Source organism: Schistocerca americana, chromosome 3 (assembly GCF_021461395.2).
Source record: "Schistocerca americana isolate TAMUIC-IGC-003095 chromosome 3, iqSchAmer2.1, whole genome shotgun sequence".
NCBI classification, from domain to species: domain Eukaryota; kingdom Metazoa; phylum Arthropoda; class Insecta; order Orthoptera; family Acrididae; genus Schistocerca; species Schistocerca americana.
Window position 1 is genome coordinate 382,893,506 of NC_060121.1, and position 27,498 is coordinate 382,921,003.

Sequence of the window (27,498 nt, forward strand, 5' to 3'; positions counted from 1 at the left end):
CGTCTGGGTTCAGAGGTCATCCTCAGTTCGTACAGGCGGTTGGCGGAATTTGTGAAGGCAGAAAGCCTTGCTCGCAGGGTGGAATCAGAGCTAACTATTTGTAGTATCGTTCCCAGAACCGATCGCGGTCCTCTGGTTTGGAGCCGAGTGGAAGGCTTAAACCAGAGGCTCAGACGATTCTGGGGAGATCTGGAGTACAAATTTCTCGACCTCCACTATCGGGTGGAGAAATGTAGGGTCCCCCTGAATAGGACAGGCGTGCACTACACGCCGGAAGCGACTACAAGGGCAGCGGAGTGCGTGTGGAGTGCACATGTGGGTTTTTTAGGTTAGAGAATTCCCTCTCTAGGCCCGACAACACGCCTCCTGAGACGCAGCAAGGTAGGAGTAGGCAGAATGCAACAGGGAATAACAATATTAATGTGCTAATAGTAAATTGCAGGAGCGTCTGTAGAAAGGTCCCAGAAATGCTCTCATTGATAAACGTTTCACAATGCCCATATAGTAACAGGGACAGAAAGTTGGCTGAAACCAGACGTAAACAGTAATGAAATCCTAAACTCAGATTGGAATGTATACCACAGAGACAGGCTGGACAGTGAAGGGAGAGGCGTGTTTATAGCGATAAGAAGTGCAATAGTATCGAAGGAAATTGACGGAGATCCGAAATGATTTGGGTAAAGGTCACGGTTAAAGCAGGCTCAGACATGGTAATTGGATGTCTCTACAGGCCCTCTGGTTCAGCAGCTGTTGTGGCTGAGCACCTGAAGGATAATTTGGACAATATTTCGAGTAAATTTCCTCACCATGTTATAGTTCTGGGTGGAGATTTTAATTTGCCGGATATAGACTGGGAGACTCAAATGTTCATAACGGGTGGCAGGGACAAAGAATCCAGTGAAATTTTTTTAAGTGCTTTATCTGAAAACTATCTTGAGCAGTTAAACAGAGAACCGACTCGTGGTGGTAACATATCAGACCTTCTGGTGACAAACAGACCCGAACTATTTGAAACAGTTAACGCAGAACAGGGAATCAGCGATCATAAAGTGGTTACGGCATTGATGATTTCAGCCGGAAATAGAAATATTAAAAAAGGTAGGAAGATTTTTCTGTTTAGCAAAAGTGACAAAAAGCAGATTACAGAATACCTGACGGCTCAACACAAAAGTTTTGTCTCAAGTACAGATAGTGTTGAGGATCAGTGGACAAAGTTCAAAACCATCGTACAATATGCGTTAGATGAGTATGTGCCAAGCAAGATCGTAAGAGATGGAAAAGAGCCACCGTGGTACAACAACCGAGTTAGAAAACTGCTGCGGAAGCAAAGGGAGCTTCACAGCAAACATAAACATAGCCAAAGCCTTGCAGACAAACAAAAATTACGCGAAGCGAAATGTAGTGTGAGGAGGGCTATGCGAGAGGCGTTCAATGAATTCGAAAGTAAAGTTCTACGTACTGACTTGGCAGAAAATTCTAAGAAATTTTGGTCTTATGTCAAAGCTGTAGGTGGATCAAAACAAAATGTCCAGACACACTGTGACCAAAATGGTACTGAAACAGAGGATGACAGACTAAAGGACGAAATACTAAATGTCTTTTTACAAAGCTGTTTCACAGAGGAAGACCGCACTGTAGTTCCTTCTCTAGATTGTTGCACAGATGACAAAATGGTAGGTATCGAAATACACGACAGAGGGATAGAGAAACAATTAAAATCGCTCAAAAGAGTAAAGGCCGCTAGACCTGATGGGATACCAGTTCGATTTTACACAGAGTATGCGAAGGAACTTGCCCCCCTTCTTGCAGCAGTGTACTGTAGGTCTCTAGAAGAGCGTAGCATTCCAAAGGATTGGAAAAGGGCACAGGTCATCCCTGTTTTCAAGAAGGGACATCGAACAGATGTGCAGAACTATAGACCTATATCTCTAACGTCAATCAGTTGTAGAATTTTGGAACACATATTATGTTCGAGTAGAATGACTTTTCTGGAGACTAGAAATTTACTCTGTAGGAATCGGCATGGGTTTCAAAAAAGATGGTCATGTGAAACCTAGCTCGCGCTATTCGTCCACGAGACTCAGTGGGCCATAGACACGGGTTCACAGGTAGATGCTGTGTTTATTGACTTCCGCAAGGCATTCGATACAGTTCCCCACAGTCATTTAATGAACGAAGTAAGAGCATATGGACTATCAGACCAATTGTGTGATTGGATTGAGGAGTTCCTAGATAACAGAACGCAGCATGTCATTCTCAATGGAGAGAAGTCTTCCGAAGTAAGAGTGATTTCAGGTGTGCCGCAGGGGAGTGTCATAGGACCGTTGCTATTCACAATATACATAAATGACCTGGTGGATGACATTGGAAGTTCACTGAGGCTTTTTGCAGATGATACTGTGGTGTATCGAGAGGTTGTAACAATGGAAAATTGTACTGAAATGCAGGAGTATCTGCAGCGAATTGACGCATGGTGCAGGGAATGGCAATTGAATCTCAATGTAGACAAGCGTAATGTGCTGCGAATACATAGAAAGATAGATCCCTTATCATTTAGCTACAAAATAGCAGGTCAGCAACTGGAAGCAGTTAATTCCATAAATTATCTGGGAGTACGCATTAGGAGTGATTTAAAATTGAATGATCATATAAAGTTGATCATCGGTAAAGCAGATGCCAGACTGACATTCATTGGAAGAATCCTAAGGAAATGCAATCTGAAAACAAAGGAAGTAGGTTACAGTACGCTTGTTCGCCCACTGCTTGAATACTGCTCAGAGGTGTGGGATCCGTACCAGATAGGGTTGATAGAAGAGATAGAGAAGATCCAACGGAGAGCAGTGCGCTTCGTTACAGGATCATTTAATAATCGCGGAAGCGTTACGGAGATGATAGACAAACTCCAGTGGAAGACTCTGCAGGAGAGACGCTCAGTAGCTCGGTACGGGCTTTTGTTAAAGTTTTGAGAACATACCTTCACTGAAGAGTCAAGCAGTATATTGCTCCCGCCTACGTATATCTCGCGAAGAGACCATGAGGATACAATCAGAGAGATTAGAGCCCACACAGAAGCATACCGACAATCCTCCTTTCCACGAACAATACGAGACTGGAATAGAAGGGAGAACCGATAGAGGTACTCAGGGTACCCTCCGCCACACACCGTCAGGTGGCTTGCGGAGTATGGATGTAGATGTAAACAATTTCTTTACACTCCAGGTTTCTGGCATTCTCTGTACATTACCAACTCTTCTTATTCTTCCTTGCTCAATTTTCACTACAATATCAATCTGTTCAAGATTGTGCTGGTGCTTATTCTCTAGCTCTCTTTCCCTTTCACTGCCCCATGTATCTTTCTCAAAATTTTCCTTTCTCATCTCAGCAGCCAGCCTTATTCCTTTGTAGTCATCATCTAGCCTTCCAATCAATATATTACTGTGTCTTAATATGGTCAGGTATGTATCGATTTTTATATTCCCACTAGTGCATTTCTGGAGTTCAATATATTCTGCAGGCGACAATAGCATTTATTTCACCTTGCTAACCTTTCTTGAATTTCTACTACAGTCCTATTATCTTCAGTTATTATTGAATATAGATATTTAAACCCTTCCACACACTTTTTATTGAAGTCTCTCTTCCACCCCTACCAGAATCCTCCATCGCATACTTTCGTTTGCCTAAATTCACTGGCAGTCCTTCTGCACTGCTCATTTTAATATGGCGTAATTATTCTTCAAAGCTCTGACACTCTTTGCAATCAGTGCTACATCACCAGCATTTGTCACAAACTGGACATATCGATAAAACAGTGTTCCCCCCGAGTTTTTTGGCATTTGAAAAATTACCTTCCCTAGGGCTACATTAAAGCTGCAGCATAGAGAGACATCTCTCTGTAGCAACACCTTCCCTACCCAGAGCTCTCCTAAAAGCTCTTGTTCTACTCTAAACATGCAAACTGTAGCTTGCATTGTCATTTGCATCATCCTCAATAATTTTAATGGTATTCTAAAATCTTTCATACTCTGGAGAAGTTTATTGTGTCTATACTGATGTATGTTTGTTTAAAATCAGTGTCAACTGATATAGTTGCTTTTCATAATCTCAGAATTTTCCTAGCAACTGCCTCAATCAAAATGTCTGGTCAACTGAATATCTATTTATCCCAAATCCAGCCCAAAAATGTTCCAGTATTCTTTCTACCCAGCATTCTAATCAAGAGGCTAAAAATCTTACTAAACACCTTATATGTTGATATTCTACCTCCATAGCACTTCCTCTGTAGCTACACAGATGATTCTTTTCTGAACCTCCACTTGATTTCCACATGCCCTTTCTTCCCTGTGCTTTTTCTTGTCTCGAGAATCTAATTTCTTCTTGTAGTCTTCCTGCTTTTCTATAATTTCAAAACTTCCTATACTGTGCTTCACTTTTCCTTTATTGTTTTTGTTCCTTGCAACATCTATCTTCTACATGTATGCGATCCACATTACGTAATGACCTGTCTCTCCGTCCACCCCTCTATGACTACTGACTTCCATAATGTCCAATGTGTGTCATTTATCTATAATTACACGATCTATTTGATTTCTTGTAACTCCATCAGGTGATACCCACGTGCACTTCTTAATATCTCTCCTTGGATGCCATGTGCTTATCAGCACCTCCATCCCAATGGCAGTCTAGCAGCCTTAGCCACTAATTTCATGGAGGCTATCTTTTCCTACTGTGTTTATATAAACTACTACTTTCCCTATTTTGCATTCAGATACTCAAGGATCGTTTATACATCATGCCTTTGTACTTTGCTGATTTCCAGGCTGGAGTGAAATCCACCCTCCTCCTCTTCATCTGCATCATCCACTGGGGCATAGGCACACATCGTAAATTATTATTATTATTATTATTATTATTATTATTTTAAGAAGCTCTAAATCTCTAAGAGCACAACCTATCACTCTTGTTGTTGTTGTTGTTGTTGGTGGTGGTGGTCTTCAGTCCTGAGACTGGTTTGATGCAGCTCTCCATGCTACTCTATCCTGTGCAAGCTTCATCTCCCAGTACTTACTGCAATCTGCATCCTTCTGAATCTGCTTAGTGTATTCATCTCTTGGTCTCCCTCTACGATTTTTACCAACCACCCTGCCCTCCAATGCTAAATTTGTGATCCCCTGATGCCTCAGAACATGTCCTAACAACCGGTCCCTTCTTCTAGTCAAGTTGTACCACAAACTCTGCTTCTCCCCAATTCTATTCAATACCTCCTCATTAGTTTTGTGATCAACCCATCTAATCTTCAGCATTCTTCTGTAACACCACATTTCGAAAGCTTCTATTCTCTTCTTGTCCAAATTATTTATCATCCATGTTTCACTTCCGAACATGGCTACACTCCATACAAAAACTTTCAGACACGACTTCTTGATACTTAAATCTATACTTGAAGTTAACAGTTTCTCTTCTTCAGAAACGCTTTCCTTGCCATTGCCAGTCTACATTTTATATCTTCTCTACTTTGAGCATCATCAGTTATTTTGCTCCCCAAATAGCAAAACTCATTTACTACTTTGAGCATCTCATTTCCTATTCTAAGTCTCGCAGCATCACCCAACTTAATTCGACTACATTCCATTATCCTCATTTTGCTTTTGTTGATGTTCATCTTATATCCTCCTTTCAAGACACTGTCCATTCTGTTCAACTGCTCATGCAAGTCCTTTGCTGTCTCTGACAGAATTACAAAGTAATCGGCGAACCTCAAAATTTTTACTTCTTCTCCATGGATTTTAATACCTACTTCGGATTTTTCTTTTGTTTCCTTTACTGCCTGCTCAATATACAGATTGAATAACATCGGGGAGAGGCTACAACCCTGTCTCACTCCCTTCCCAACTGCTGCTTCCCTTTCATGTCCCTCGACTCTTATAACTGCCATCTGGTTTCTGTACAAATTGTAAATAGCCTTTCGCTCCCTGTATTTTACCCCTGCCACCTTTAGAATTTGGAAGAGAGTATTCCAGTCAACATTGTCAAAACCTTTCTCTAAGTCTACAAATGCTAGAAACGTAGGTTCGCCTTCCCTTATCTTTCTTCTAAGATAAGTCGTAAGGTCAGCATTGCCCCACATGTTCCAATATTTCTACGGAATCCAAACTGATCTTCCCTGACGTCGGCTTCTACCAGTTTTTCCACTTGTCTGTAAAGAATTCGCATTAGTATTTTGCAGCTGTGACTTACTAAACTGATAGTTCGGTAATTTTCACATCTGTCAACACCTGCTTTCTTTGGGATTGGAATTATTATATTCTTCTTGAAGTCTGAGGGTATTTCGCCTGTTTCATACATCTTGCTCACCAGATGGTAGAGTTTTGTCAGGACTGGCTCTCCCAAGGCCGTCAGTAGTTCTAATGGAATGTTGTCTACTCCCGGGACCTTGTTTCGACTCGGGTCTTTCAGTGCTTTGTCAAATGTAGTATTGTATCTCTCATTTCATCTTGATCTACATCCTCTTCCATTTCCATAATATGGTCCTCAAGTACAATACCCTTGTATAGACCCTCTATATGCTCCTTCCACCTTTCTGCTTTCCCTTCTTTGCTTAGAACTGGGTTTCTATCTGAGCTCTTGATATTCATACAAGTGGCTCTCTTTTCTCCTAAGGTCTCTTTAATTTTCCTATAGGCAGTATCTACCTTGCCCCTAGTGAGATAAGCCTCTACATCCTTACATTTGTCCTCTAGCCATCCCTGCTTAGCCATTTTGCACTTCCTGTTGATCTCATTTTTGAGACGTTTGTATTCCTTTTTGCCTGCTTCATTTACTGCATTTTTATATTTACTCCTTTCATCAATTAAATTCAATATTTCTTCTGTTACCCAAGGATTTCTACTAGCCTTCATCATTTTACCTACTTGATCCTCTGCTGCCTTTAATACTTCAACCCTCAGAGCTACCCATTCTTCTTCTACTGTATCTCTTTCCCCCATTCCTGTCAATTGTTCCCTTATGCTCTCCCTGAAACACTGTACAACTTCTGGTTTAGTCAGTTTATCCAGGTCCCATCTCCTTAAATTCCCACCTTTTTGCAGTTTCTTCAGTTTTAATCTACAGTTCATAACCGATAGATTGTGGTCAGAATCCACATCTGCCCCTGGACATGTCTTACATTTTAAAACCTGGTTCCTAAATCTCTGTCTTACCATTAGATAATCTATCTGAAACCTTCTAGTATCTCCAGGCTACTTCCATGTATACAACCTTCTTTTACGATTCTCGAACCAAGTGTTCGCTATGATTAAGTTACGCTCTGTGCAATATTCTACCAGAGGCTTCTTCTTTCATTTCTTAGCCCCAATCCATATTCACCTACTATGTTTCCTTCTCTCCCTTTTCCTACTCTCGAATTGCAGTCACCCATGGCTATTAAATTTTCATCTCCCTTCACTACCTGAATAATTTCTTTTATCTCACCATACATTACATCAATTTCTTCATCATCTGCAGAGCTAGTTGGCATAAAAACTTGTACTACTGTAGTAGGCATGGGCTTCGTGTCTATTTTGGCCACAATAATGCATTCACTATGCTGTTTGTAGTAGCTTACCCGCATTCCTATTTTTTTTATTCATTATTAAACCTACTCCTGCATTACCCCTATTTGATTTTGTATTTATAACCCTGCATTCAACTTACCAAAAGTCTTGCTCCTCCTGCCACCGAACTTCACTAATTCCCACTATATGTAACTTTAACCTATCCATTTCCTGTTCTAAATTTTCTAACCTACCTGCCCGATTAAGGGATCTGACATTCCACGCTCAGATCCGTAGAACGCCAGTTTTCTTTCTCCTGATAATGATGTCCTCTTGAGTATTCCCCGCCAGGAGATCCGAATGGGGGACTATTTTACCTCCGGAATATTTTACCCAAGAGGACGCCATCGTCGTTTAACCATACAGTAAAGCTGCATGCCCTCAGGAAAAATTACGGCTGTAGTTTCCCCTTGCTTTCAGCCGTTCGCAGTACCAGCACAGCAAGGCTGTTTTGGTTAGTGTTAGAAGGCCAGATCAGTCAATCATCCAGACTGTTGCCCCTGCAACTACTGAAAAGGCTGCTGCCCCTCTTCAGGAACCATACGTTTATCTGGCCTCGTAACAGATACCCCTCCGTTGCAGTTGCACCTACGGTACTGCCATCTGTATCGCTGAGGCACGCAAGCCTCCCCACCAACGGCAAGGTCCATGACTCATGGGGGGAAACCTATCACTAACTGCTGTGAAACTAATAACATTTGACTTCACTAACCTACTAAGAAAGCCAGTTCTGTGATGGCCTGAATCCTCCTCCATTATACGTCAGTATACATTTCCCCCATGTAAGCATTCCTTGTCCTTCCCATCATATTTCCTGTACTGCCACACTACTTTCACTCTACACCAGTCCATGTTTTCTCTAATTTTTTGCAACTTTCCAGGTCTCTTGAAGTGTCCTCACTTTACTTTATATCCCTTTTCATCGCCAGGTCTCATCATCCTCCAACTCTTATCCTTCCACTGATTCCGTTTTAGGAGATGATGTTATTCGTATGCCCAGTCCCCAACTTGGATTACCAGACATTTTCAGACTTCTTCCATGGATGGGAGGGAGGGGTGGGGATGTGTTAATCCCCTAGGGAAGTTATTCCCCTAATGGGGTTGGCTTTCCTATACCTATAGAGTCGTTCCTGCTGCCCCATGTGAGACACCCTTGGTTTGGCTCCTCTGTCAAGGTCCATCCAGCTTTGAATACCCTGTCAGTAGCTATGCTACCAGTAGCATAGCCTTCAATTTTACTGGAGGATGCTGACACACTCACCCATCCCTGAAGGCCAGTACTGGAGCACTCTTCCTGTTGAGTTGATTGTATTTTATTCCCACCAGCTGTCGCATGCAACCTCCATTAGTTGCTACAGCAGGGTCAGTTACCTGCCAGCTGGCTCTGTCGGTCCATGCCTAGCTGCACTCAACGTTTACATACATATGTTGAACAAGACATGTCACAACTCACAAAAGCTGCCTTACATCATTCCTAGCATGAACTACCTTTTCTTGACTTTCCACTTTTGATATTGTCACTCGAATGTCGTAGATCATTTGTCTCTGTCTGTACTTAAACCCCACCCTATAAGGACTGTACACGTCTTAATCCACATTACACTGGCAGATGCTTTCTCCACATCTACAAATATTACAAAAGGTCTGGATTGTTCCTCCAGCACCTTTTTCCATCCTGACACTAAGCTCTTCTTCATCCATATGTCTAATTTTTATATATATTCTGGTCAACAGTTTGCAAGCTTGACTTGTTAGATTAATTGAAGGGGTTGATGGAAGAAAGTTATAACCCTTCATTTAGTAAGTATTAGTTTGATCACTTTATCTCTCGTGTTTTTAAATGCACATCATGCTGGTAACACACAGTTCCACATGCACCATCAGAAAATGCTGTTTATTTGGATGAATTGCTTTGTTTTATTGTCTTTATGTTCTTATCTTTGAATTTAACAAAATATATAACATGCAGTAAAGCTCTTGTGGGTCAGCATTTTCTTCCGTCGACACCTTCCATTGTCCCAACATTATTTACATTTATGGTACTATTATGTGCCTTCTGTGGCAATTTGCTAGCTTTTCTGGAAATCTGATAGTAACACACCTGTTTCATAGATTTTTATGCCAATCCAAATAACCAAGTTTATACACCTTCAAATGTATACATCAACACCCTATTTGTTTCTATTCAAATAATTTAATGCACTGACTGCATTACTGGAACATTTATTTCTTCCATTCTTCCACATTTTTCACCAACATCTAATAGGTTAACAGCTTCACATTTTATTTTTCTGAAGTTCTATTTAACCTTCCAGTACACTGTCAATTTTTCCTAAAACCACATTTTCCTCAGTACCTTAACATATGTTCCTCATTCATCCTAATTTAGCCTCTATTCTTCCTGTTAGTGCTCTATCTGGCCTCAATTGTTTCTTTGTTTACTATATTTGACTCTTCATCTACTGAAACACTACTAATACTTTTACTTAGGCCATTAGTCACTACCTCTGAGAACTTCCAATTCCCTATAATTTTGTCTTAAATTTTCTGCATTTGACTCCATTGTATACTCTTTCTTTATCCTCTTAATTGACAACAAACTGTTCACCAAAACTAAGTGCAGCACAGAGAAAAAGAGAAAATTTGAAATAATTGCAAAACTGAAATAATATTACGAAACTTTATTTGAAGCTCAGAATTATGTTGTACAGGACTGGAAATCACATCATTCAGGTGCTGTCCATTTTGAAGTATGTATTCAGTAAGTCATTGCCAAAAGTCCTGGATAGTACGGTTCAAAGTTTCAATTGGTGGTGGGTTCTTGTTCAGTCTGTCTCTTGAGCTGAGCAAGAGTTCTTACTGTAATGTGGAAAATGATACTCTTCGGAGGACCTCATTACAATGAGTCGCAAACAAAGGTCTGGAAACAATAGCGACCAGGTGGTACCATACTTTGAAACTGCATGATTCTCCCTCCCCCCTCAAAACTTTTACTGCTACTGTACATACTCTGGCAGTGTGTAGAGTGGCTCCATTCTGTGGAAAACAATAGCTGAATGTCAAGAAATACATTGAGTCTTTGTGCCAGACACCTCTCTAACAAGTTGATGTAAAGTTCTCACTCATCCTTGTCTTTAAAAGAAGAAGAAGTAGTAAGGGCCTTTCACAGTACAGCACAACACTGTATACTATACAGTAACTTTCCATTTCACAGTATACTTTTTCTTTATTCTCCTGAATTGCATTCATCTGTCCATCAGAACTACATTATGGTCAGCCCTCAACTGGCTATGTCTTTTTTAGAATTTTGTTTCCGTATCTTTAACCATGACGTAGTCCAGCTGACACATATCTGTGTCTCCTCGTCTTGCAATTTTGGAAGAGAGTGGTAATTTCAACCAGTTGAAAACTATTTTCAACCTCCTACTACACTTCATTAGTCCCTCATTTTCTCATCTAGCCTCTACTGTGATGTGGGCTTCTAAATCTGCACAGTCATAGTTGGTGTTAGCTTCATTTCAATCCTCAGAGGACTAATTCTGTCAGTGTGCTGATGGCAATTAGTCCTATCTTTCTACTCACATACTAACATTTTTTACATCACTCATTGATGCCATTATTGCCCTACAATTATCAGAACAGAAATATGTCCTCTTTCCATTTCACCTCAGTAAACCTGACCAAGCCTTGCTTTAGCCTGCTTAACTGTTTTCAGAACAACCAGTTTCCCTACATCATTCCTCCATGCTCACTCAGTGCTCTGTGGAGTATTTTCATTCTGTTGGGAATGTACACCAGAAACTATTTAGAATGGCGAAATTACCCTGAACATCACAGCAGGAGCTGCTGGAAATACTTAGTAAAAGGAATAGCAAGATTTTGTCCAGTCTTTGTTTGTCAGATAAAGATTCTCACTCCTAATCAACTGCATCACATCAATCCTCAACCTCCATATCTATTATGCTTGAAACCATAAGGCACATCATTTTCAAATCAGCTTTTTTTCACCCACGTAAAGCATATTACCCAATAAACACATTCCATCCATTAGCTCATCCTCAGAGAGGGAGAATGCATCTAGTTGCTGGATGTTCAATCTTACAATTTTGTCCACTTACCTGGATTGCATCCTTTGTAGAGTTTATTGTAGAAGAAAGCAATAAATAATTTCTACCCCTCTATGCAAATGCGACCCATTCTTCCCTGTATGACAGGTACGATACAGTCTGTGATGAAATTTACCCTTTTCAAGCATTATGTCCCCCTGTGCCTCAAGTAAAGCAGCACTACATGAACGCTAGTCAAAATATAATGTGATGACAATGCACATTTTACGAGAACTGATGTTAAGAGACCAATTTCATTTGATGGTTTCAATACCTTCTTTGTTTTACTTCATTTTTCGTGTATCTTCAGTGAAGTAACATATAAAAACATCTTCAATAAATGATCAATTCTTGGCATACTTCTATTACTTTTTCTTCTGTTTCATGCCTGTCAATTGATACTGAAATTAAATTACAGCTGGAATAGATCTTACAATAGAGTAATGACTTGTATAGAATAAAGCAGTATACCAACAATACATAATATGGGAAAGCATTATTTATCGAAGACCACAGCTGTAGGTTCCTTTCAGAACACAGACATAGTAATACCTGTTTGCTTTTGTTACGTAAAATTATTTCTTTATTTCATGTAAAAAGTAATAATACAAAATTTATAAGTTAACTCGTACCAGCAGAAATACATGTATAGAATTTGGTCAATGTCAATCCAAAGTCCATACCCAAGAAGGATAGGGCACATGTACTTCATTCCATTGTTTCTAGTCTCATGTTGTGCACATGCTCTCTGACATCATTTACGTGTACAGTGGAGCTGGCTCTCTTTGATGATTCCATAGAACATCAGGGCCTACTGTACAGCTATCACCAGCATAAGCGGATTAATAATTACAAACACTCAAAAGCATTGAAAGCATGCTGTTACGCAGTTCCCTTCTCTCTCTCTGCACATGCCAGATCAGAAGAATAACCTTTCAAAGCTCCTGTCATTGGCACTGGATTTTACCAATGTCCAAACACCCATTCAAATAACAGGTTTTTTGACTCCATTTTGCAGTCATATGTAACTAGAACAATACGGAGCCACTCAGTGTTCCACTGACAAAGCATAGCTTCAGAATGGCAGCTCACCCAGAGTTTGCACTCTTAATGACATCTCAATATTCACATCATGCATGTGCCATTCACCTTCACAGTGAAATTCTATTTCAAATCATCCTTGAGATCTAGGCATTTAAGGCTGTATCTCCAGTTCCTGAGACACAACTTTTAATAAATATCCATGGGGATTTTTAATGTAATTGGATAGTTTTTACACTGGCAGTTCTAAATGGACTGCTTATAATGCTAGCCTCCCTCTGGCAACTTTATTTTATATTGTTAACACAAAGCCAATTTCATTTTGCTTCTGACTAAATGAACCCTGAACAGCCAACCAATTGTATTTGAACATACTGACAGCATCCACAATTGAGACATCATATCACCTATGTTAACCTCCAAGCTCCTGGTGTATCGGTTTTACAGTCTTCAGGTCTTACAAAGTCTTTTTTCATGTTGAGTGTACTGAACCTCCCAGCAATCATGGGCTAATATGTGGCTCTGGAAAAGATTCAATTACCAACCAACAGCAACAAATTTTGCAGTCTTTTGGGTTATGAGGGCAAAAACTACTTTTACTTTTAGAGAAGGGTTAGTGGTATAATATAGGGTTCACTAATTCCATAACCATTCCATTAGCTCACGAAAGGATTATTAAGCATCAGGAAGATTTCTGGAAAACATGTCAACTTAAATAGCACCTGTAGACAGTGATCAGATAATGACTGACCATATTGCCAAGATAACCACCACCATAGGTCTGAAACAGCATCCCCTTGCCATCTTCTAATCACTGAGAGCAGGGAGTTGGACATATCGAGTCCTGTAACTGCCCCTCCCTTATGTGGAAGCTAATGGTGGTGTATCTGGTCAGTACCATTCAGAAACAGCCCCAGACCAAGATAATTCAGTATTTCTTGGTAGGGAGGATGCAGCATGTTAACTTGGATGGACAGTAATCATTGACAAATATAAGTGGCTTCAGGCATGCCATAGGGAAATGTGTTTGAACCCTTGTTGCTTACATTGTAAATTCATGACCTCACTGACAATATTAATAGTAGCTTCAGATTTTTACATATCATAAAGTTGCCTATAACAAAGAAAAACTCCAAACATACCCAGTTACACTGACAAGATTTCAAAGTTGTGCACAGATTGACAACAGATCTTAAATGTTCAGATATATAAAATTTTACATTTCACAAAACACAATAATGCTGTATCCTATAACTACAGTATCAATGAGTCACAGCTGCAATCAGCCAATTTTACATCTATCTGGGTATAACAGTGTTCAGGGATATGTAATGGAATTATCACATAGGCTCAGTCGTAGTTAAAGCAGGTAGCAGACTTTGGATATTGGGTAGGCTGTACTGGGTAAATGTAATAAATGTGCAAAGAGAATGCTTACAATTGGAGACTGATGCCAATTACCCATAAAAGCCTACTTACAAAGTTTCAAGAAACTAGTATTAAGTGAAGAATACAGTGATATTCTTCAGCCCTCTACATATTGGTCCTGTAGGGATTGTACAGAAAAGACGCACTGATAGATTTCAGCAGTTATTCTTCCTGCACTCCCTGTGTGGCTGGAATTGTAACAAATCCTATTGTGGTACCAAGCTACATAACCTCTGCCATGCACTTCACAGTGGTTTGCAAAAAATATACATAGATGCGGAAGTTAGTGAAGCATCAACTTTATCAACTTAACCCATGAAATGTGGCGATTCTCTCTCTCTCTCTCTCTCTCTCTCACACACACACACACACACACACACACACACACACACAGGGGGGAGAACAATGTCTAGTACAACACTGTGGCATTCAAACTAACTTTCAAGTTTATTTTTTAAGGTTACAGAAAAGGATGCAGAAATGTAATTAATATTGCAGGGTGTTCCAAGTATAAGTCAGCTATTTACACAGGTGGTTAAATCAACAGTATCAAACAAATGAATTTTCTAACATAGAATAACAATTCTTTGCAAATCAAAATTATTTAGCATAACAGGCACAGGTATGACAAATGTAACACTATTAAGCACTTATTATTCTAGCACATATTTTTCTAAAAATAAGAGTATATATGTGAAGCCCATTTGGAAGGTATCATGGACATCACTCCTCTCAGATGAAAAATTCAAATATAGCACATATTAAAATAAAGTGAAACAGTATTCATAATGTGAGAGGTAATTCATTTGTTTAATCATACATTGCAGTTCACACAGGAACTACAAAAAATGAAGCACAGTGTTCTTTTGAAACAAATATCTCCACGTATGACAGTGTAAAACAAGAAAATGTAAGTACAAACAATCTCTCACAGGGAATGGCTCAGTCATCATCTGCCTCAAGGTTTATGTGATTTCCAAATTTAGCATAAAGGTAAGTTTTCAGTTCACTCATTTGGTTTTTTATATTACTGCATTTATCCTCCAAATCCTTTGTTTCTGATAATATCTTGTTTTTGGCTTCCTCCAACATTTTCTGGAAATCATTGTAATATAAATAAATTCAAATAATAATAATTCAAAAAGTATAAAATATAGCTTATATTATTCTAAGTACCTCCGTTTGTTCAATATCTTGATTGATGAAAACTTCACCCATAAAATACGGAACAAATTCTGTTTGGTCCATTAGCGTCAATTCATCACATGCCTCCTCCAAATTCTTCAGCTGGTTCTGTAACAAAAACGTAAATTCGCATGCTATTAACTTGACAGTACACAGAAATTTAATGAACAAATGAAACTTCACAGAATTTTAGAGAAAAATATCTTTACCCAAAAATTCCCAATTTACAGCAGTATTCCAGAATGAGATTTTCACTCTGCAGCGGAGTGTGCACTGATATGAAACTTTCTGGCAGATTAAAACTGTGTGCCAGACTGAGACGAACTCGGGACCTTTGCCTTTCATAGGCAAGTGCTCTATCGTTTTACAGCAGTATTGTTTATGTTTGCATTACTCAGTAATCTCCACATCATCTAGATGGAGAACTAACTCCACTGAACGACTCCAAATGTCCATTTCTTCACACACACACACACACACACACACACACACACACACACACACACACACACACACACAACAAATTTTACAATATCCTTGTGGTTCCATTCCAGCAAATGGTAACTGAAAATAGTGATTAACTTATTAATATTACATTGTTGAGGTATTTTTACTATGTATATCCCGCAGGAAACTGAATCAGTTGCAACAATACCTAACACCCATCATCTGTTACACTGAAAGCATCTCTGCTGTTAAAACACATACATTTAGTGCCGAAAAGCCCACCCTATCTCCTGAAAACTTAATATTTCTTGTACTGTTGCATTGTCACATTTGTAATATGTGTGTCTGGTACAATGAGTGATAACATGCCGGAACTGGTACACAACATATCACTTCAAACACAAAGTATCTAAAAACGTATTTTGCTTTAAGTGAGAAGCAGATGCCCTTTCATGTGTTACCATCAGCAACTTGTACATTCACTATTTTTATCATCAGCAGTGGCAGATCTAAGCAAAATATGCCAACTTCGTTCAAATGAGTCTGCACTGGTTGAGGCACTTCCATTTGGAAACTGCAAGTACTTAAAGATTTTGGCTGATAAAACATTTAATTTATCAATTTTTACTACGTCTCACAGCACTGGTTTACATGGCAATGGATTAAATGAGTACAGTGTGTGAAAAAGCAAAATATATTTAATGAGCCCCCCCTCCCAACATCCAGATCACATTAGAGTTCAGAAATGATACAGCAGAAATTTTCGCTGGTGTTTTTTTTTTTCTTACACTAGTTTTGAGACGGTTGTTTTTGTTGTTCTCCAGGAACCTTCAGCATCCAATGTAATAGAGCCATATGCTGCAGAATCAAAAACTACTTTCTTTTGCATTCTAGTTTAACACTTGGGGGGGGGGTGGGGGGGGGATCTTTGGCTGGCATTGTAATCGTCTACTCTCAAAAAAAAAAAAAAAAAAAAAAAAAAAAATCATAAAAATATACAAGTACAAATAATACTGCATATGCACTTGATTCACGAATAACTTCAACAATGTCATTGTTTTAACTAGGCCTAAGCTAAATTTTACCATTAGAATTCAAAATGTTGTTTTTTTTAACTTCTTTACAGACACTATGCGCTATAAAAAGGTTTGCACCATAATCTGGTTGGCTTCAAGAGATTTGCATGCACTGGAAGCTCTTTTAACTAGCATTATCACAACAAAGTACGTATGCTGTGGCCTGGTGCAACATCAGGTGGTCAAAAACCTCTAGGCCTCCAATGACTGAACTATGTGGAACATCAGGTTACTTATGTAATGGCATGCTTCACCCACCATCATACGAGTTCATCGTATATGAGTTTTGTATCACAAGACCGAGGAGAGATACAGAAGTTCAAATGTGTGTGTGTGTGTGTGGGGGGGGGGGGGCAAGATTGCAGTGGCCCACAAGCCAGATAGATTTTACAACAATTACATATGACGAGGTCAATTTACAGAAATGTTAGTATTTGGTGGAAATAAAATGAAAGTACTTAAGATGATCACAATTCCGGTAAATCTATGAAATTTTCTGGCAAGGATCTCTGGATGATAAAGTATTCTCCTGCCAGGAGTCTTGATCAACAATGATTGGATAGAGGCTTGGCAAACCACGTGTATTAGCTTACTGTGACATGAACTTCCTTTTGGAGGAAACATGATTTCATGACAGATACATTCCACAGGAATTAAAAATTCCCAATTGAATGGATGTATCACTGGCAGCTACCAACACCTAATGAAACAAGAGCACTTCTGATAAACCACAAAATCTATTCAGTTTCAAAATCATGTTGAAGCGAAATTTCATAGTATTTCTAACATTCTCAATGGGATGGGTGAATCAGTAGCAGGTATCAACACTAAATCAGACAGAGCACTTATGATAAACCATAGCATCTATCTAGTTTCAAACAGGATGCCTTCATGTTCATAGAAAGAGACCTTCAAGAATTACATCAGACATGGATGAAAAGATTGTGTAGTAACACACTGCTAGTAAATACCAGTACCTCTCATTGAGTCCAGTCAAAAGTGGAACTAACCCAGCAAAGCCGAGCTACAAAATGTCCTTTCCAGTAATACAGAATGACTTGTAAAAAAAGAATGTATATTGACTGTAAAGAGGTGCAAAAATAGTTGAGAAATCAGTCATGGAAATGAACAATTTGTGACATAAGATCCAGCTTTACATAACCAACTGAGAGTATAGTACACGAGCATACCACCTTGACATGTAAAGGCTAGTCCACATGTAGCAAATGTATATGTCCAGCTCAGGGAAACAGTGGACCATATTCACAGACAGGAATGCGAGTTAAATTCTCAGGAAGGCATCCTGCATACCTTTACCTATAAGTGTGTTCTGCAATTACCAGAAAAATCATATGTAAGTGTTCCAAAGCTCTCTACACCAGTTCCAGAAATTGGTCACTTTTCCCCCATCCACTATGATGCAGAAAACGGTGTAGGGGAAACTAAATTAAATAACAAACTATCAGTCCCACAAATCCACTGTGAACCACCGAATCTGATACTGAAGTTCGGACTTTGTTGAGTGGAGATGTGTAAAATGTAAAGAAGAAAATATATCAGAAGTGGAACTGCTGTACATCACAAATGTGAATGACTTTCAAAGCTTTAATGACTTTCAAAGGAGAGAATGATAAAACCATACACTCCTCTACAACAAACACAATGTTGGTTGAAATACCCTCCAATTAACTTCAAATGGAACAACCTCTGTGCTAACGTCTTTTTAAAGATTTCAAGTGGAACCAACATCAAACCAGTTGCTTCAAATTTAGCAATAAAATACTTAAATGGATGCATCTCCATTAGTAACAATGTAATTGGATAATAACTGGTATTCCATGGAAACTGAAAGGCAACCCTGCCTCAAATGTTTTGATGTAACACCTATAAAAACTATTCCACACAATGGCATCCACCTTTTAGGTACAACACACAAATAAATGATAAAATTTTCACACAGGTCTTTAAGAGAGCACCCCGAAGCAATCCAAATCCATACTGATGGCTCCAACAACAACGACACTTGTGTTGATAAGCAAATTCTATATGGTGTCCAAGTAACCCTTCTGACTTTGTACAATTGCAATTCATTTGTAAAAGAGTAGCTGAACTTCAAGTATTGTGATCGTCAATGCATGACCACACAAACAGATTTGAAAAAGAAAGGAATTACATTGATGTTTGTGAATGAATCATCTGAATGCGGCATGGACTAGCAAGTTCCAGCCTGTTGTGCGTTGTTGCACAATTTCCAAATGCCCTGTCTTGTTCGAGAGGGTTTTTTCTAATCAATGTGCAATATATCGCAGCACACACAGGCGGAATGTGGTTTTCTGGTCTGAGGAAAATCCCTAAATGCCAATTTATTCCTGCTTCCCAGATCAAACTGCTTTTGTGTTTCTTTAGTCAGGTGTTAATGCTTCTTTTTGTACTCCCTATATACACCTGACAGCATGTCCAATGGATTTTATATACTCCTTTGGAGCAAGCAGCAGGTATAATTCCCTTGCAGTATTCAAACACTTGCAAGTCTTTCTTGTTAGTTTAAACCAGGTTGAAAACCTTTGATGATCCATAGGCCTGATTCACATATTTACTTAATGTCACAGGCCACCTCGTCATGTGATAAGGACAACAGCATTCGAAGTGTATCAAGTCAAAACTATAGCGCAGTTTTGCGTATTTGTTTTTATTTTGAATATTTGTACACATTTGTGCATCTTTTTCTGTTAACCAGCTCACAATTAACTAACACCTTCATTTGCTCATTTCCTACATCATTTCCCATATTTGTCCCAACACCATCCCTGCCACAATAGACCCCTGCCCTATCTTTCTGCACCCTATCCTCATTCCTTCACAACCTTATCTTCTCTTCCATCCAATTCACCACCTGGTCTTCCTCAACTCAGTGTGCTGCCTCCCTGGATGTTTACCACCTCCTCTCTGCTCCATCTACATCACTGTCCACAATAAACCCACCAACCACACACAATACCTGCATTCCAACAGCTGCCATCCCTTCTGCACTAAAAAATCCCTCCCATACAGCTGGTCAACCACAGATGGCATATCTGCAGAGAGAGCTCCCTTGCCCAGTATGCTGGGCAAAGGCCTTCACAGACAGGACACGGAATGGAAATGAGTCACAGACAAGCACAACAAGAGACTACTAAACAAGTAGCTTTCAGCCAGAAGGCCTTCTGAATGACACACACACACACACACACACACACACACACACACACACACACACACACACACACACACAATCACTGCCTCAATATTTATGGTATTTCCAAATTGCTTGTATATCAATTGTATACAGTGCAACAAATTTTTTATTAAATGCATCTTAAATGAAGGTTATTTGATCTCATATAATCAATGGACAATAACAATCTTGATAGCACGCAGAGCTGCATCAAACCAGTCTTCATACTGAAGATGACGACAAGAACAATATGTATCTAACTCCTTTCTATGCTAATGTTAACAAACTGAGGTCTTTGTAGACATCATTTTTGATCCTAGTGTTGCTTTTAACTATTTTTCATGAATAGAGAAGTATTGGCAATGACTAACGACATTACTGGATATTTGTATTGTGGGGTAGTAGTCAAAATGTGCACGTTTTTAAAAGGTATTTGCAGGATGTTCTTGAATTAACACCAGTTATAATTCTTATAACACACTTCTGCATTCTGAAAATAGGCCTACTATCCTTGTAACTTAAATTTTACGTTCCCAATATATTATTGAAATTACTGAAACTGTTGAATAACTAAGAACTGTATAGCCCACCTGGGTGTAAAAAACCGCGGCGCGCCCAGCTCCAATTTTGGAACAAGAGCAAGCAAATCATTGCTCCTCTATAACTACTAGAAGCAAAGTTTTATGACTGGGTCAAACTACTACAAACCTCATAAACAAAAGCAGATATTGTTTTGTCTGGATTCGGCAGTGGGTGATAAGTGAAATGATAAACTTGTTAAGCTGGAGAGAACTGCATCCACATAACTTCTAATATCAATTTTTGATGAAAAGCGTAAAAATTTGTAACTTTCTCAGTGTAATATAATCAACCATAGGAACTGTGTAGGATCGGTTCTTGGGTGACTGTAACATCAAGTATACATTTTCTAAAACCCAAAGATTGGTACAGGAAAGTGTGTGCCATTTACATGGAGCTTGAGGGAAAATTATCTAAATTATTTTTAGCATAATACTGTATGAATGCTATATGACCCACCTGCTTTGATTTTAGTTCATCCTTATAATCTTCGAGCCTTGCATTATGTCTTGCAAATTCATTTATCTTTTGCTGGTCGTCATACGAGATGTGAACGTCTGAATCCTAGAACGAAGGTAATATATGGAACTGTTATTAAACTGTTTCATGTCACACTACTAAATACGACATTGTACTTACTTAAGAAAGGACAAACAGTAAAAAGAAAGTATTTTGTCATCTATCAAACGGACGTACCGGCTGAAAAGTAGCCGAATTCGAGCTTGCCATTTCCCACGATTAATACGGACTTTAATTAAATCGTAAACACTACCACTACCGCCTCAACCACGGATTATGTGCCACAGAACAAAGATGTTCATAAAGAGAAGATGTCATATTTCCCCTTCGCACCAGAAAGAACGAAAGCCTTATTAGGCAACGGAAATATCGTTTTACCTGGGTTCTTCAATGGGCGATACTGAGATGGGCCATATTTATTAGTTTATGACAGACTTCTTTAGTTAAAGACAAACTTCTTTAAATTCGAATCAATTTATTAACGGTATCTCAAATCATTTACTACTGTCGCACTTGCAGGTTTTCGATGTTTATCTTATCTTTGATACCGTAGAATAGTGTCTTGAATGTTTGTATACAGTTTGTATTTATGTCACATCATCGGTATTAAACTGTTGATAAAAATTGTACCATTGGTTTGGAGTTGGCCTTGACAGTTTGTGAAAACGTTGATAATAATTTTAGACATTTAGGAAGTGATAGAAATGTTTCTCGGAATTCGAAGATGATGACATTTAAGGTTAATATATGTTGCTGCGATACTTAGTGCGTTCTAAATGTGATAAAATTGGAATCGGCAGTCGCAGAGCAGTTTAAAAAGAAAACTATGTGCAAAATAAAATATGCATAGCTGATAAATGGGCCGTTCATGGCCGGAATTAAGTGGTAAGACAGTTTAAGGTACGCAGATATCTCAAAAAATCTTCATTTTGTTTCGAGAAAATATTTTCTGATGTGATTAAAATTTGTTCAAGGTATGCTGGATATCCGTTAAATCAAAAATCCTGCATGACTAAACCGGTACCCCTTTGCAGTTTAACAAATCTTCAACTACGGTTTCTGTGTCCCACAGATCTTGATGAGGTTTGTATTATGCATATGTACATACATTTGTTTAGTGACAGTCTGGTGGTGAGTGTGTACCCAGGCACAAGTGTTGCCCCTTGAATGACTTATTTTTAATGTCACACAATGTAAAGTCCTGGATGAAATATCATATTTTTGTTACCTGGTGATGAATATAAACCAAAAAACTAACACTGAAAAAGTTATACTGTAATTTTGCTTTTTTTTGTATTGCTTTGAATAATACCACATGGATAAGCATCAAATCGTATTTCTTGCAGCTTTTGTTGAAGTCTAGAACTAAGAAAACAATTTGACACAGTTAATAACTAATAATAAAATAATTGTGATCTATGTTCCAATAATATAACCACATAGGAAGGTAATAGTGTATTAAGGAATGATTGTTGTATAGTTTCAGCCTCTATGACAGTGCATATTATTGTTAACAATGCCACTCCATTTGAGGTTTCTCTTGTTTCATATGCATTATTCTGAAAAAGAATGTCCTGAGAGAGACACAACATGTTTTACTAAAAAGTTTCCATCAGTGGCAGTATGAAACATATGTTTCATGTTCCTATAATTTGCTGATGATGCTTAGTAATAATATTCGCACAAAGTTGACACTCAGCTCGGTGACTGATGGGAGCGACTGTAAACGGTAAATGCCTTTACAGTCGCTCCCATCAGCCACAGCGCTGAGTGTCGACTTTGTTTGCATGTGTAGTACACATTATTTATACTTTAGGTTAATTCATAGTAAACACTATTTTTTTTTCAAGTGAGATGAACAGCATATTGCCAACCATTCATAAAATACTGTAGTATATTTCTGTGAGCAGTGACTGTATTAGGTGTCTCTCTAAGGTAAAATATTTGGAACTCATTATATGAAAGTTTCACATATAAGATTATTTACCCAATCTTGTTCGTTCCAGTTAAAAGTCAGAAATAAAAACTAATAATATTTGTGACGGAAGGAAAACACCCACTTTCCGAATGAAATGGAAACCGTTCTGTTGGACAAGCAAATTATATATATAAAGAATGCTTTGCATAAACTATACATGTGTTGATAAATCCAGATTTTTTTTCCTGCAACTTAATTTATATTTTTATGCTTTTGTCCTTTTTTTATTGAGCAGAGTAATGTTTGGGTTCCAGACAAACTATCTGCTTTTTGTGTATTCTATGTGTTTAATCCAGTAGAGTAGTTTCTGAATATTACTTTGCACTAACTGACGCAAATGGCTCCTCATGTCATTCATAGTATATTACAATTTTCTAAATTTGTATTTATTTTTGTGTAGGCCTATATTTATAGGCCTAAAGAAAAGGCTCGCCAGAATGCTAGTGTCACTTTTATTGGTATCTGTCACCACATTCCTTCAGTAGATATTCTGCCATCAGCAACCATATTTTTAAACATATTTTTTCCTGTATTGCACCAAAACTTCTACATACCAGTTTGCACTAATATTGTTTCAAGAAAATGAATAGGCTATGTTTATTAAGTATAGAAGGAAAATTCACTTGAGAAAACTATAAAATTACAAAGAGACGTAGTAGCTGGCTGGTACTTTCCTTCAGTATACCAAAGTCCAGTACTGCCAGTAGACACACATCAAAGTGGAAAAACTATTCTTATGTATCAGAACTATTGGTTCCTTCCTTAGGCAGCAAAGAGGAATAGGCTGGGAACATAAAAGGGCAGGTAACTCAGATCCCAGAATGAGAGGGACTCTGTTGTGAGAACAGGCAGACAAGCGAAAACAAAGTCTCTATATGTCCATTGCTTGCCTGGATTCGATTCCCGGCGGGGTCAGTGATTTTCTCTGCCTCGTGATGACTGGGTGTTGTGTGCTGTCCTTAGGTTAGTTAGGTTTAAGTAGTTCTAAGTTCTAGGGGACTGATGACCATAGATGTTAAGTCCTATAGTGCTCAGAGCCATTTGTCCATTGCTTCACAGATGGTTTTAAGACCTCGGCTGTCGGTACAGAATGTCAAATCAAACAACTTTCAGCCATCTCAATTTCCAAATTATCATTTTATTGGACTACCAGTTTCAGCAATATATTACATCATATTCAGGCCTCCAGACCGACGTGTAGGAAGATTCCCATCTCTGTTCCAGTCAAAATAGGGGCCAGCATTAAATGACTGTTATCCATAGTTTCTACTTGAGGCAGTGATCACTTCAAACATCTTGTACCAAGTCAGTGGTTTGCTAATTTGACATTCAGCAAAAACAAAGTTTCAGTTCAGCGACGGTATAACAACAGAGCAAGGAATAAAGGTGGATAAAGGAACAGAACTGAGAAGTGAAATGAGTAGTTCATTTAAAAACTGAAAAGATTATTTGGGAAGCAATGGGAGAGGGAAATGAAGATATAAAAGAAGTAAAGAAAGTAACTGAATAAATAAATAAAATATGTAATAATAATAGGAGGAGTTATGAGATTGTATGTTAACAGAGGTTATGTCAAGGATATGTTAGAGACCAAGCTATTATCTCTGAGGTTCAGTGAGCCTAGTATTGGCTGCAGGAACCAAATAGCCCATGTAACATTGTAAGCACTCAAGTCCCTGTAATTGTGTTGCAGAGCATGCCCAGTGACGGCATACTGAATGTCCCTAAAATGGACAATTCTTTGTTCACTCTGCACTCAATCAGTTCAGTAGTGATCTTTCCTATTTAAAATACTGTGCAGTGAACACATGTAAATTAGTAAACAACATGCATAGGTTCACATGTTCTGCCTTTCATATTGCACAATTTACCAGTGGTAATGCTGGAGAAAGTGGTAATGGATGGTGGGTGCATGGGACAGGTTTTACAATGTGAGAGACTGTAGGATAGAACCCTTCGGGTTGGGTAGTGGACTGGAATGTCATATGGTTAAAATGTATGTTACAGAGGTTAGGAGTGTGGCTGAAGGCTATAGTGGGTGGCTTGGAGAGGATATTTCAGTGAGAGGATCTCATTTTGAAGCCTGATTAGAGAAAATTGTAGCCTTGGTTGAGTAATATGTCGAAGCATTTGAGTCGTGGGTAGTTCTGGAGACACTTAAAAGTTATTTGGAACTGAGACTTTATTAATCAGAGAATTTTAGAGAAAGATACTGCCAGGAGATTTGTATGTGGATAAGATCTGTGAGGGCATTTTGGGAGATTAAAATCTGTATAAAGTATTTAGTGTAGGTGATGAGGAGGGACTCGTTGGTGAAGCAGATGTGTTTGTCACGGACTTCTGGACTGTGGGGAAGGGAGCATTTCTTGTGAAGGGATGGTAGCTGTCAAAGAGCAGTTGGTGTTGTTTATTTGTAGGCGATACATGAGATGAGATATTAACACCAAGTACAGGCTAAAGTGCGCATATGGTGTCAGCCGTTCTTCCACTGCATGTTACTGTTGGCAGCTTGTTTGTGTTGGCTACAGCTAATGGGGTGACAGCATATAGTAGCTAATGAGAATTGCTGAATCTAATGACTTGTTTTGGCAGAAGATATGAATTGACTATATTTGTTTTTGACATGGATAGGTTGAAGTTAGATATAGTGGGAATTAGTGAAGTTCGGTGGCAGGAGGAACAAGACTTCTGGTCAGGTGACTACAGGGTTATAAACACAAAATCAAATAGGGGTAATGTAGGAGTAGGTTTAATAATGAATAGGAAAATAGGAATGCGGGTAAGCTACTACAAACAGCATAGTGAACGCATTATTGTGGCCAAGATAGATACGAAGCCCACACCTACTACAGTAGTACAAGTTTATATGCCAACTAGCTCTGCAGATGACGAAGAAATTGAAGAAATGTATGATGAAATAAAAGAAATTATTCAGATTGTGAAGGAAGACGAAAATTTAATAGTCATGGGTGACTGGAATTCGAGTGTAGGAAAAGGGAGAGAAGGAAACATAGTAGGTGAATATGGATTGGGGCTAAGAAATGAAAGAGGAAGCCGCCTGGTAGAATTTTGCACAGAGCACAACATAATCATAACTAACACTTGGTTTAAGAATCATGAAAGAAGGTTGTATACATGGAAGAACCCTGGAGATACTAAAAGGTATCAGATAGATTATATAATGGTAAGACAGAGATTTAGGAACCAGGTTTTAAATTGTAAGACATTTCCAGGGGCAGATGTGGACTCTGACCACAATCTATTGGTTATGACCTGTGGATTAAAACTGAAGAAACTGCAAAAAGGTGGGAATTTAAGGAGATGAGACCTGGATAAACTGAAAGAACCAGAGGTTGTACATAGTTTCAGTGAGAGCATTAGGGAACAATTGACAGGAATGGGGGAAAGAAATACAGTAGAAGAAGAATGGGTAGCTTTGAGGGATGAAGTAGCGAAGGCAGCAGAGTATCACGTAGGTAAAAAGACGAGGGCTAGTAGAAATCGCTGGGTAACAGAAGAAATATTGAATTTAATTGATGAAAGGAGAAAATATAAAGATGCAGTAAATGAAGCAGGCAAAAAGGAATACAAACGTCTCAAAAATGAGATCGACAGGAAGTGCAAAATGGCTAAGCAGGGATGGCTAGAGGACAAATGTAAGGATGTAGAGGCCTATCTCACTAGGGGTAAGATAGATACTGCCTACAGGAAAATTAAAGAGACCTTTGGAGATAAGAGAACGACTTGTATGAATATCAAGAGCTCAGATGGCAACCCAGTTCTAAGCAAAGAAGGGAAAGCGGAAAGGTGGAAGGAGTATATAGAGGGTCTATACATGGGCGATGTACTTGAGGACAATATTATGGAAATGGAAGAGGATGTAGATGAAGATGAAATGGGAGATATGATACTGCGTGAAGAGTTTGACAGAGCACTGAAAGACCTGAGTCGAAACAAGGCCAGTCCTGACAAAACTCTACCATCTGGTGAGCAAGATGTATGAAACAGGCGAAATACCTTCAGACTTCAAGAAGAATATAATAATTGCAATCCCAAAGAAAGCAGGTGTTGACAGATGTGAAAATTACCGAACTATCAGTTTAATAAGTCACAGCTGCAAAATACTAATGCGAATTCTTTACAGAAGAATGGAAAAACTAGTAGAAGCCGACCTCGGGGAAGATCAGTTTGGATTCCGTAGAAATGTTGGAACACGTGAGGCAATACTGACCCTACGACTCATCTTAGAAGCTAGATTAAGGAAGGGCAAACCTACATTTCTAGCTTTTGTAGACTTAGAGAAAGCTTTTGACAATGTTGACTGGAATACTCT

At 38.7% G+C, this 27,498-nt stretch overlaps 2 protein-coding genes across 3 annotated transcripts in view; one reads left to right on the forward strand and one right to left on the reverse strand.

The window, feature by feature from the left end:
- Window positions 1-14,595: 14,595 nt before the first annotated feature.
- Window positions 14,596-21,525, reverse strand: LOC124607000 (probable prefoldin subunit 4). Its single transcript, XM_047139148.1, has 4 exons — window positions 21,365-21,525; window positions 21,128-21,232; window positions 15,344-15,460; window positions 14,596-15,262 (listed from the first exon to the last, which is right to left on the reverse strand). Exons 1-4 carry the CDS (start codon window positions 21,395-21,397, stop codon window positions 15,110-15,112), a joined length of 408 nt encoding a protein of 135 aa, XP_046995104.1. The 5' UTR covers window positions 21,398-21,525; the 3' UTR covers window positions 14,596-15,109.
- Window positions 21,478-27,498, forward strand: part of LOC124606999 (N-alpha-acetyltransferase 60) — a 110,263-nt gene continuing 104,242 nt past the window's right edge. Inside the window, exons 1-2 of one of the 2 annotated variants that reach the window (XM_047139147.1) lie at window positions 21,478-22,087; window positions 22,162-22,270. In XM_047139147.1, the coding sequence (XP_046995103.1) occupies window positions 22,196-22,270 (75 nt within the window). In that variant the 5' untranslated portion in view covers window positions 21,478-22,087; window positions 22,162-22,195. The remainder of the gene's footprint in view (window positions 22,088-22,161; window positions 22,271-27,498) is intronic. The other variant, XM_047139146.1, reaches the window with a different exon arrangement.